Below are 12,551 nucleotides of genomic sequence, written 5' to 3'. Positions count from 1 at the left end.
TCTTTTGACATAATGCAAAGAAAGGAGCTTGGCTCTGTGCATCAACCCCCTGCAGTAAATCTCAATTGTAAATCAAAATACAGTCTGTAATTCATCACTTATGTTTGGAAGAACTCTGTGCTCTTCAGGCTGAGGACCAGCTGTCATAACTTCATTAGGTTGGTGGTGATCAGGCATTTTACACCAGCTAAAAATCCATGCTTGTAAATTGTGCAGACTATCTTGGATATAACTCATGATTAAAACCACTTACGAAAGTCAGCTGTTTGAGTAACTGTGCTTCCACAGCACATGTACATTGTTTTTCTATTTAAGAATATGAATAGGGCCTATTTCAAAAAGGTGCCGGACACAGCACATGAAGTATGTCTTAGGATACCTCAGATTACTTATTCACCCACGGTAGTGTGTAGATTTCATACATTCTTCTGAAAAGTAGTACAGGATATCACCATTTCTAGTATTCAATGAATACTAACACTTTCATTCTAACCCATCACTCTCGCTCTCCTTAATTCTCCTAGTAGACTACTTTTGCAGAAGTAAGAGGCATTGTGAAGCACCAAATACTTTCCTATCATGTCTTTTTAATAAACTACCATCAACATAAACTTAACAAGAAATTCAGATTAATTGCTCAAAAAACCCCACAAAAACCAAACCTCAAACAAACAATTTGACTAGAGCATCAAAGAACCTTTAACTGCAGCTCCAGAACATTGGTCATGAACAGAAGCTGACTGCCTTTTCTGACAGCTTTTTTAAAAATCAGAGAGATCCACGCCGGGGAGGAGAGGTGGGGGTAGGGAGACGAAGGGCGCTGGGAGAAAGACATACAATTAAGTTATTTGATCTGTGTTTGGTTAAACCAGGCAGTATTGTTTCACTTTGAACATGTAATTCTTCTCTTGACTTCTTTTTTCACTAGGTAATAGTTGGCCTGGTACCTCAGCAAAAAATAAATGCATTTATAATACACTGGTTTAACCAATGACAACAACAACAAAAAAAGTGTCATTTCTAGCTATATAAAGAGCTTTTAATATAAACTTGAAACCAACTACTTTATCTAATAGCCTCATTAAACCTTCACTAGCCTTGCCTTGGTACTAAAATCTGCCTGAATCAGAAATGAATTGCCAATAGCAAATGATTTGTACATACATTTTAACCATTTTGGCTTGCACAAAATAACTTCGTTGGTGTCAGCATGTCCTGGGTTCAGCTTAAACCATGATACAGCACAAAGCAAATATTCTCTGCATACACACTTTCAGTCCATAAGTTAACAACAACCATTTAAACAGCTATTTCAATTATCAGTTATTTCTCGTGTCACTGCCTGTAGCAGGTATGTGCTTCTCATGGAGAAATCAAGAATTTAGAAGAAAAAGACCAGGCATTTCCAGGTGTAACTGTGTATGAATACACCACAAATAGATTAAAAGGCTTATCTTTCCAGAGCATTCTTAAAAGCCAAAGCCACTTGCGTAAACACACTAAGATGGGTACAGACTGCCAGCATATTTAATTCAGTATACTAATAAAAAAATGATTTCGTTTCCTGACCAATTCTACCCTGAAGACAGCCATGAGCAACTGTATTTTATATTTTGTCACAATAGTCATACAATAGTTAGGTTTGGAAAGGACCTTAAGATCATCTAGTTCCACCCCCCTGCCATGGGGTGTACCCGATCTTTTGGCATGTCCATCAAATATAACTTAAATCATTGAGTGATCTTAAACAACTGATACATAACTTGAAATAACACATTGAAGAGAACTACAGTCCCAAAGGACATTCTGTAGGCTCCTCAGCAGTAACTTCAGGGGAGCAAAGCTTTGCTTCAAGGTCTCGCTTTGTAAAGAGACAGCCAAGTGAAAACCTGCTGCCTTCACTCACAGGAATGAAACCAGACACTCCTTTCAGAGGGCCTGGTAAACATGGACCAGTTTCCAAATACCTTCTTTTGCGAACACCTCCATACATTTTTTTTCACTTGGTCACATTCACTGTGTGATCTGCAGACCTTTAATAGTTTCAAATACTTAAAGTTAGAATGGAGTTATAGCATACTTCTAGCCAGCTGTATCATGAGAAACATTTTGCAGACTTTGATTCTTATGGTAAGCTAATTATAAATGTCAGCAATTCAAGCTTTGCCATACATAGTAAGTCCAGTATATGCAGCAATTTCCAAATCACATTTCCAGTAACTTATGAAGGAGAATACAAATTACTTCTTATGGACACAGTGAAGACCCCAGAGCAGGACTGTGGAATGGGCCCTGTATGATAATACATAGTAATCATCAATTTTCTGAAACAGCTTGTAGTCTAAATAAACAAAACAGATTAAAAGCATAAAGAAAAAACAAAAATTAACAGAGCACAAGGAGATGAACTTATTCATGGCTGCACAGCATGCAAGGCTCCTCTTTCTTCCTTTGTGCTCTGCTCTTTGGGCCCATCCTGCCCTTAAATATTACTCATTACATCAACTAAAACGAAACACAGAATCTAAACTGAAATACCTACTGGCCTTTGCTAGAATAAGGTGGAAGTTTAAAACAACCTCTTTTATGTTTAAAACATGTTTTAAAAAAACATCTCCATCTTCCCTTCATCTTTCTGACCAAAACATGTAAAATAATTGATCAGTTAAGCATTCCAGCAAGTGGCATCAATGACTGGCTCTGTCCAAAATGATAGTCTTCATATATGATCTCATCATTCTTCACTACATGCTCTTCTTTCAGCAAATCAGATCCTGCATATCAAACCTGGCAGTTTTGTGTCTTACTCCATAGATAGGAAACTACAGAAGTCACTTTCATGACAATTGTAGTAGTATTCTCCTTAGTAATCTTATCAAACATGTCACAGTTCAATAATGGAAGTTCACTGTCACAGTACAGGTTAATGACATGGCTTAGTGTGAGGTGTCCCTGCCCATGGCAGGGGGTTGGAACAAGATGATCTTAGGGTCCTTTCCAACCCTAACTATTCTATGATTCTATTCTAATTAAATGTAACCTAACTTAACAGGCAGTATCTGAAGTATTACCTCAAAATTTCTGTAAATTAGTAAATATTTTACAGGGAAAGTAAACACTGAAAAAAAGTACTGATTATAGCAAAGAATTATTTAACATATTCAGGAGTAAAATACTAGTTCCTCCATAAAAGGCAGAACCTGTGTTACGTGTATTTAAGTCCTATCCTCATTCCCACCTGTAACATTTCCATCAGCTGTGGACTGCACAACACTGTACTTGGCTCATTTGCTGGCTATCACAGACAAACTCACAAATGTTTAAACACCATGATCTGCCCACCTTTTCCCCACTTGGTCATTATTTTGGGTTTCTCTTCTCCAGCCAGTTACTAGGTTTTATGAAACTATACAGACTTATCTTTGAGACACATCCTACTCCTTTCAAACAGGATTTATAGTTATCAGGTATACACAGATGGTTAAGTAAGCAGTACCCCTGACTAAGTTCTATTTCTGTAGCAGAAAGTGTTATAAATAATACAGGTTACTGCATTAGGTGCATCATTTCCTGATAGATGTCTCAGCCATGCAACATTTTCAATACAGGAATTCTAATGGGTATTATTTATTATTTTTTTTTTTTTTTTAAACAGAGTATCCCCAGTCAAAGGTTTAAATACTTAACAGGGAATTAACACTTGAAAAAAAAAAGCCAGACTTTTTTTTTTTTTTGTTGGTTGGTTGTTTTAAAAAAATCTTTTCATCCCTTGAGGTCAGCAACTATCCTATCTTCGTTGTCCATTTTTTCAAACTTGGTTTTAACCAGAAGCTCCCCTGTGCCTCTCTGATTAGGTAATATATTTTCCTCATGAACATCATGAAAGATAATACTCAGAAATCACCATCAGTTCAAGTACAGATATGGCAGCCTTTTTACTCTTCATACTTCTTAGAATAATGGAAAAGATATTTACTTTCACATATGAGAAGATTAACAGCCAGTTGTACAGACAAGTAGTAAAGGATGCATCTAGTCCAACATATCTTCCAGCTTCTAGTCCAACTTGATTATCTTCCAGCTGTATTTTCTAATCTACCTATTTAGCAAACAGCACCTTGCCAGCTGAAAAGACAGGTACTCAGAAGGAACTTTTATGACAAAAGACCATTCCCTTATCTGCAGAGACTGAAGAAAAATCCTTTATGTGAAAATCTCTCAGAATCAGGCATAAGCATGCACAAAGTGCAATCAGTACATGAATTGCCACAGGCCATACGGATTTAGATTATATATTCCATATGTGGATGTTTTAAGGATTTCATGATAATTTCTAACATTAACTAAAATATGAACACTTCAAAAATTATAATGCGTATCTAGCAGTCACACGTTTTGTTCTCCTTCCAGAAAATGGTTATGAGGCTCATACACAGGACAGCAACATGTATCAACCAACTGCCTCAAACAAGTTCTTCAGAAGATCTTTAAGCTTATTGAAATATCACCATTTTATATTTTATACAAACATTTTTCTAAAAAATTCTCAAGTGACAGTTTGGAAGAATGTTTGTAATATACAGCTTTCTCAGATGCCCTCACAAATTTAGCTTCTCCTTCTCTTCTACAAGAAAGTCCAGATGCCAAATTAAACTCAGATTCTAGCAAACCAACAAGGTTAGCAAGCCAACTGTATATAGGTGAATTCTTCTCCAGGTGTGGCCTAGTGATTTACTGCCTGGTCAGTTACTTCCATTGACCTGGGATGAAGACGACAAGTGCAGATACTAATAATTCATTAGTAATTCATACCATAATCTATACATTAAGCTACCACTAAGATGACTAGACCTTTCTCACACACGGCTAGGCAGTGTTAGAATAGTGTAATATAACAAAACTCAGCTATTTTAAAGTATAAAGCTCTCTAACTTCCAGCAGCTATTTTAGACAATAGGATGCGTGGCTAAGCAAAAGATGTCAGACAGTCTTTATGATTAAAGGACATTCCAGTTGCCCTTTAATCTTTCCACTCATTTCCTCTGTTAGTTATCACTCCCGCATTACTGCTATTCTCTCAAGAGTTATAAAGCGCTGATATATTGAATAGAAGGAATCAAAGCTTTGCATATTCTAAAACACTAAGATGAGCTTTTACTTACTCAAATTCTGCAGCATAGTATTTGAAGAAGCCTATTAGCAATTCTCCAAGGCTTGATCCGTTTTTTGAGGGGTATGGAGGAATGGTACGTGGAGCTTCATGAATATGATGCAACTCCATAGTAGAATCAAAAGATTCCTGCCAAAATAAAATCAGAGAATAGATATACACACCCCCTCCCTCCCCAAGTCGCAGTAAAAAAGATGCCTGTCATTCGCTTATTAGAAATCAAGGACAACTTATAAGCAAAGGACACTTTCTGTTGTACTCCTCTGTTGGATGCTAGTTATTTTCCCTGAACTCAGGCAGAACCATCTTGCATAGGAGTGTGTGAGACTACCCCTTGCCTCTATTTGCCTAAGAATTTTAACTGAGAATCTTTGAACTGGACTTGCATTTACACACTAGTAAAACCACATGAGCAGAAGCTGAGTAAAGTAGCCTGCACTGAGATGGCCACAGCTGAAGTGAAGTAAGGTAGGTGAAGCTAATGCAATTATCACCAAGGTCCCACAGCTGTGGTATCGGAACAATCTGAAAGGAAGGCCTGACTTATTTTGCCCACAGCACAGAGTTAAAATTGGACATGAAACCCAACAGGCTCCAATATGAACCTGCATTCTCCCACCTAATGAGTTCAAGGACTGCAACAGCACCTCCTCTAGACAACCTATCTGAAAGAATAAAAAAGAAATTAGTTATCCAAAATATCCTGAATGTAGAGAATGCAGCATTTAAGCTGAAGTATGCTTTTCTTGGGGAGGTGGAAAGGGGAGAGAAAAGGTCAGATTTTCTATAAGCAGAAGTCACAGTTGCCAGCTTAAAAAAAGGCATCTACACAAGAATAAATTAGCATGAGTTTAGATCTGCTATACTGTTTAGGTGTCCATTATATCCTTCAGGCTCTTCTAAAAGACTGGGGTACATGCAGGAGACTATCTTCTCTTGCTAGTGGAACAATTTTTAAAGCCTCATGCTACATTTACAGCAATATTGTATATTTCAAGGAAAATGAACCCAAGATACACAAGAGCAAGCTTTACATTCACATAAATATATCTATTTAAATGTAGGGACCTATTCAGTCATTATCTTCCCTTGCATTTTGTTGTTTTAAAGAGTAGTTTCAGGCACAACTCAAACTTAATAGTACTAGAAAAATCACTGGAAGTACTATACACTGTAATATTATTTCCACATTCACAGCTAGCAGTGCTTCCTCTGAAAAAAAAGTGCGGTACGCAATGAAACCAGTAGGACTGGAAAGCATGGTATTCCATCCATTTTGCCAATTCTAGCAAAACTTCCTGGAACCTTGAGCAATACCTTCTTGGAAAGACTATTCTTCCGGCTAAGAAAAAGTTTCAAGTCTTGTTCTCACATCATATAACTTTACATATAAAATATTATAGTTAGCAGAGCTCAGAATTTAACAGCTTACTATCCAACAAACCAAAAACATACAAACATAAAAAGCAGATATGGAGCATATAAAGATCATAAAAAGGAACAGTTGTACTTCTGTTATACAGTATATACAGTTAATCAGACAGGTATTAGAGTGAAAGTCACTCCTTGCCCATTCCCACAGAAAGTTGTAGAAGAGCCACAAAAACTGAATTTAGTATTAGCGGCATAACAACTCACAAGGAAATGGACACCAAAAGCAAGAAACAAGACCAAGGGCTGCTGAGCTCCATAAAATACAGAAATGCAATTCAATTACTACAACAGATGCCTACTAAAACTAGAGAGGATGGCATCCTGCGCAGCTAGAAAGTTAGACTTTGGGATACTATGTTCAGAATAATAAATAATCTGTTTTCTTTAGCAGTATTACAAGCTTGAGGAGAATGTCTATTTCATCAACTGTTAACAAGTCTTACTGAAAAAGTCCTGAAAATTGTATTTGATATCCTTCTGTTCTTTGTTGTTTTCTGGATGTAAGCATATACACACTGGCACGCATACATTTCCCTTTTTTGCTGTTAAGTTTTACTACAACCTCTATTTGCTATATTGTCTTTTGCTATTACTGTAACTGTTGATTTGCTTTCTTATTATTCAAATGCTCTACAAACACTAATGAAAATTAGTTAGTTGTGATCAATATATAAATCATAAATAAAATGTCCTTAAGATCAAGACTGATAAGTAAAAGCAACATTCTCTGTAAGCTTTGACCTCTGGCAAATACACAGGCAAAACATTTCAGAAGCCATAATGCTCATGCTTTGTAATTATTACTGCAAGTAATAAGACCAGAATTGCTTTGGCATATTTCTCATTTTCACTTTAAAATTCTTTGCAGTATCAGTATTAAGAAATTGTAACTTTCACAATTCAATTATTTTTGGTCAGTTGTTTCCATTAGGAATACATATCTCCCAATTTCTGACACAATTAAAAAAAATATTAATCCATAGTTTTGATTTGGTTTTATAGTAATCATGTATAAAACATTATTTTATTAGTAATCCTAGAAAATTTAGTCCAAAGGCAAGATAATTAACAAGAACAGAAAAAAACCCCTACTTTGATAAGGGTAAAAAATGCTATTCTTACAACAGTGTTCCAGAAACACAGGAACCTGCAAGTGATATACCACTTTCACATGACACATGATAAATTGTTGCATTTAGTACAAATTCATTAGATTTTTCAGCTTATGGTATTGTATACTTGCTTTAATCACTTAAGTCATTTTATATAGTACTCTGAAGGCCTGTATGCAAGTAAAAAACACAAAAATAAATATTTGCATTATTTTAACAAAGAAATAAAAAGTTACCAATTCCTACAGTTGTTTAAGTTACATGCTGCACAAAACTTAAAATACTACAGCATATGAGATTTAAGCAAACATAATTAGCATATTTAGCAATTCAGAAAACCCATCAGATAAAGCCAAGTGTACAAGAACTGAAGCCAAGTGTACAAGAAATGAAGAACAGATTTAAATGCTTTTGAGTACTAACAATGAAGAAATAAGAAGGTATTTAGTATGGTAAAAGAATCAGAGGAAAATATAAAGACCATACAGATTTAGTACAGGTACGCCTACGTAGGTTTACAAAACAGAAATAAAACTGCAGTACTATAGCTTGAAGCTCTCTTCTGCATTTGATTATCCTAATTACTCAAAATGGCTGACACCACAGTATCTCCTCCCTGATGTACAGTGTCATCAAATATTCCCATTTCAGCATTATAGGAAATATATGCAAAGAAAGAATGACTTTCTGATACCACCTCAGCACAATTACCAGCAACAGCAAAAACCAACATAGGCAGGGACACTGAACTATTGCAAGTATATATAAAGAAAAAATTTAAAAGTGGCATATGACAGGAAAGGTAAGGAGGAAGGAACTGAGAAATTCCTGTAAGTTACAGCATAGAACTATTCAGCAACAGCTCTTTTGTTTCCAGACAAATATTTAAGATGCTAGCTCTTATTTCTAGGTAATCTTCCCGAGATTAAGTCTCACTAATTAGAGTCCTAATTCTGCAGAGGATCAAAGCATACTGATTCACAGAGTTCTCTGGAGATCAACAGAGTATGATCTGCACATAACAGCAAAGTACCACAAGGTGTTTTCTTGTTGGACTAAAGTCCAATTTTGTAGTCTCAAAGGTCTCCTGAGTAAACATCTATCATTCATTCTCTGCACTCAGAAGTATCAGGCAACTTAATAGCTGTGAGAAGGTACGGAATTCTGGAACACCACAGCTGGATGAAAAAACGTTACTTGACGTATTACGAAATAAGAATCATAGAGTTACCGATGACCCAGGGATATTTTCAGGCCAGCATAAAGAAAACTAGCTCAGTGGTTCTCATTAGCACTCATTTTCAACTGCGTGTGAAATCTTGTCATATATAACAGGCTGTTTTCACTAAATAATCAGAAGCAGCAATAGCCTTTTTCATGCTTATATTCAGCGTATCAATGATAAGGCTTACAGACTGTGTTTAACTTAATCCACTAGTGATATTTAAGAATTCATATATTTTAGATAAGCAGTTTCATACACATGTGACACAGTAAATTCGTAAGAAACACTTACTGGGTACATTTTCTGGAGAGATGGAAGGACAGGTTCAGGTAGGGCTGTAAAAAAAAAAAAGTTTAAAGTTGCTGTGATTCAAGTAATTCACAGGAAACAATATCGTATCATCTACATCAAAAGGTTGGACTGAGATTCCATTTTAAAAACACAGAATCATAGAATGGTTAGGGTTGGAAAGGACTTTAAGATCTATCTGTTTCATGCATGTTGTAAAGTAACAGTTATTCAGCAAATCTTTCTATTACTATATTTTGTATATGGGAGTACAAGGAGTTAATTCAGCTAAGGGAAGCTGTTACTCAGATACTGCTATTTGTAGAAGACATGAAAAATTCTACAGCAGCTGCATACAACATCACTAGAAGAAAGTCATCTAGATTACCCAAAGGGAAAAAAAAAAAAAAAAAGGAAAAAAGAGAGCTTTACTCTTTTTTTTTTTCCTAATGTCTAACACATTATGATTCTATCACAGCATAGGAAGTGTCCAGATACTGCAAAAGCACACATCATTCTTCAGCTGCAAAGTATTACATACTGTCATAAGCAACCTAAAGACAAAATGCCCAACATACATAGTAGACATAGCTAGCAAAATCCCCTCAAAATACATAAAAAGTCTAATGCTGTAAACTGGTCTACTAAATGGCAAACAGGTTATAAAGATTAGGCATATATTAATGATACTAACAAACACAAAATGAACTGAACAGTTTTAACTTTCATAACAGTTGTGAAGGGGAGAGCATCTATTGCACACTTAATAGGGATATGAAGAACTAGGAGAAAAAAACAAAACACAGACCCTGTCTCACAGGTTAGGTGGTCCTACAGATCGACAGAAAAATCCCAAAGCATTCACATCCCACTCAAAGCCTTAGAGCAGCTACAGAACTGTTAGAGCACTCCTCATATTAAAACTTTAACATCATGTTATCAGCATGTTTTTGTTTGTTTTTTAAACAATTGGTCTACATCATTCACTAGGAAGAATAATGATTTAAGCTCAGCATACAGGATTTTGACCTGAGACTTAATTTACCCTTAAGACAAGGTGTCATAGGGGAAGAGATGTTACAGATCCTTTTTCCATACGGACTTAGAAACAGAATGACAGAATTTTCAGAATGTACTTAGGTTGTCTTCAAAGAGTATACTATATTAGCTAGTGGGATTGCTGAGAATATGATCACAGCTGCTTTAATATTTTTATTTTGTTTGTGGGTGTTTAAAAATATGCAAGAGCATCTTATTTCTGAAGCATTTTGGAAAATTTCCAGTTCTCTGCCACACTAAAATAAAAAGAAAAAACCTCTAAGCAATACAAGCAATCAAGACATTTTATCTTGGTCTGTATGCTATACTAAGAGGATGGAATTAAGGGTAAAATTTATTACCTACCACTGGCATTTGCCACATGAATTTTTATCTTCTTACTGTACAAGATAGTTGGACCTGTTACCTGGAGGGAAGTTCACGTACGAGGCATTGACCTATCTACAAAATAAACTCATAACACACTAATTGTATGTCCAAAAACATCCACAAGAAAAGGAGCGTGACCAGCAGGTCGAAGGAGGTGATCCTGCCCCTCTACTCTGCTTTTGTGGGACCTCACCTGGAGTATTGTGTGCAGTTCTGGTGTCCTCAACATAAAAAGGACATGGAACTGCTGGAACAAGTCCAGAGGAGGGCCACGAGGATGATCAGGGGACTGGAGCACCTCCCGTATGAAGATAGGCTGAGAAAGTTGGGGCTTTTCAGCCTGGAGAAGAGAAGGCTGCGTGGAGACCTCATAGCAGCCTTCCAGTATCTGAAGGGTGCCTATAGGGATGCTGGGGAGGGACTCTTCATTAGAGACTGTAGTGACAGGACAAGGGGTAATGGGTTAAAACTTAAACAGGGGAAGTTTAGATTGGATATAAGGAAGAAATTCTTTCCTGTTAGGGTGGTGAGGCACTGGAATGGGTTGCCCAGGGAGGCTGTGAATGCTCCATCCCTGGCAGTGTCCAAGGCCAGGTTGGACAGAGCCTTGGGTGGCATGGTTTAGTGTGAGATGTCCCTGCCCATGGCAGGGGGGTTGGAATTAGATGATTTTAAGGTCCTTTCCAACCCTAACTATTCTATGATTCTATGATTCTAAGAACATGGAAATGGATTAAGTAGTAAAGGAAAGAAATTTGCCTAGTAAAGGCAGGGATACTATTCTCTGCAAATGGAAGCTTTTAATTTTATTTTGTTTACCCTCACCAGTAACATCTCTATTAGAAATTCTACTATTAGAAATTCTATGACTACAAGCTACTCTCAGTAGCATCACATGCATGTAGCAGAAATGTAAAAAAACCTGAAACAACCCAACAACTACAGGTTAAAATCTGTACAAGTAAGAATCTAGTTAGCTGCTGCTAGATACACGTCCAGAGCCACGCTTCAGTCTTTTTTATCACAAAAGGCTGACAAAGGCACAGGTAAAAGGCTCCTCTTTGGTTTGCAGACTGCTGATCCTTCCCAAGCAGCTGACTGATGACAGTTTAGGATGAAAAGGATTATTTGAACTTTTTTTCCCCTTCACTAGACAGCTGTGGCAGCTGCCACAGATAACTACAGCAAATGCCCTCATGCTTGCAGGGTTGTTAACATTCTGGCAAGCCCACACATTTATACTTCCTTGTAACTCCTACTTGCTTCCCTTTTGTGCATTACTTTAATGCACAGCTCAGTAATTGGCTATCCATGACTGCACACAGCACCCAATACAAGTCTCTAGAGTAACTGTGATACAATGAAAATAGATTTAGAGAATAAGTTTCCAAGTGAAAAGTCCTATTTCCATTAAATGTGTAACACTACCAAATGCTTACCAAGTCACTGTTAAGATGGTCACTAATGCCTAGATGTATCTTTACTATGTAAAGATTCTTTTTCTCTTCTGCTCATGCTCCACCTTTGCACAGAAATCTTCACATCCAGAATCACTTTGGCATTTTTAAAGCTCATTGTATTTTCATCTCCTCCAAATCAACATATTTTGTTTGATTCCCTCTTCCCCTGATGTGTATTGAGGACCTACATTGAAGTATTTCATCACCTGTAGTATGGTTTCAGAGCTGTGACCACAGACTTGGCCACATTTTCTTTTCTTTCCACAGAAACAAAGAAATCCATGGAATTCCACCATAGCAGATGAAGAGAAAAATACCCAACACAGTCATTAAATAGACTGCCTTATGTCCTACTGTCCTCATGATTGGTAACATTAAGAACAAGCGCAAGTATAGGCATCAAAGAATTCAGAAGCAATGAAACCAACTGGATC

General features: G+C 36.7%; 1 protein-coding gene across 5 annotated transcripts in view; it reads right to left on the bottom strand.

The window, feature by feature from the left end:
- The window catches only part of TENT2 (terminal nucleotidyltransferase 2), a 36,821-nt gene that overhangs the window by 5,282 nt on the left and 18,988 nt on the right, over positions 1–12,551 (bottom strand). For all 5 annotated transcript variants that reach the window (XM_065661848.1, XM_065661851.1, XM_065661853.1 and 2 more), the window contains 2 exons: positions 9,233–9,276; positions 5,163–5,299 (listed from right to left, as the gene is read on the bottom strand). In XM_065661848.1, coding sequence (XP_065517920.1) covers positions 5,163–5,299; positions 9,233–9,276 — 181 coding nt within the window. The remainder of the gene's footprint in view (positions 1–5,162; positions 5,300–9,232; positions 9,277–12,551) is intronic.

The sequence above is a fragment of the Lathamus discolor genome, chromosome Z, assembly GCF_037157495.1.
Source record: "Lathamus discolor isolate bLatDis1 chromosome Z, bLatDis1.hap1, whole genome shotgun sequence".
In the NCBI taxonomy this organism is placed as follows: Eukaryota; Metazoa; Chordata; class Aves; order Psittaciformes; family Psittacidae; genus Lathamus; species Lathamus discolor.
The sequence above is the reverse complement of the archived record's forward strand: the minus strand, read 5'-3'. Positions and strand labels throughout refer to the sequence as shown.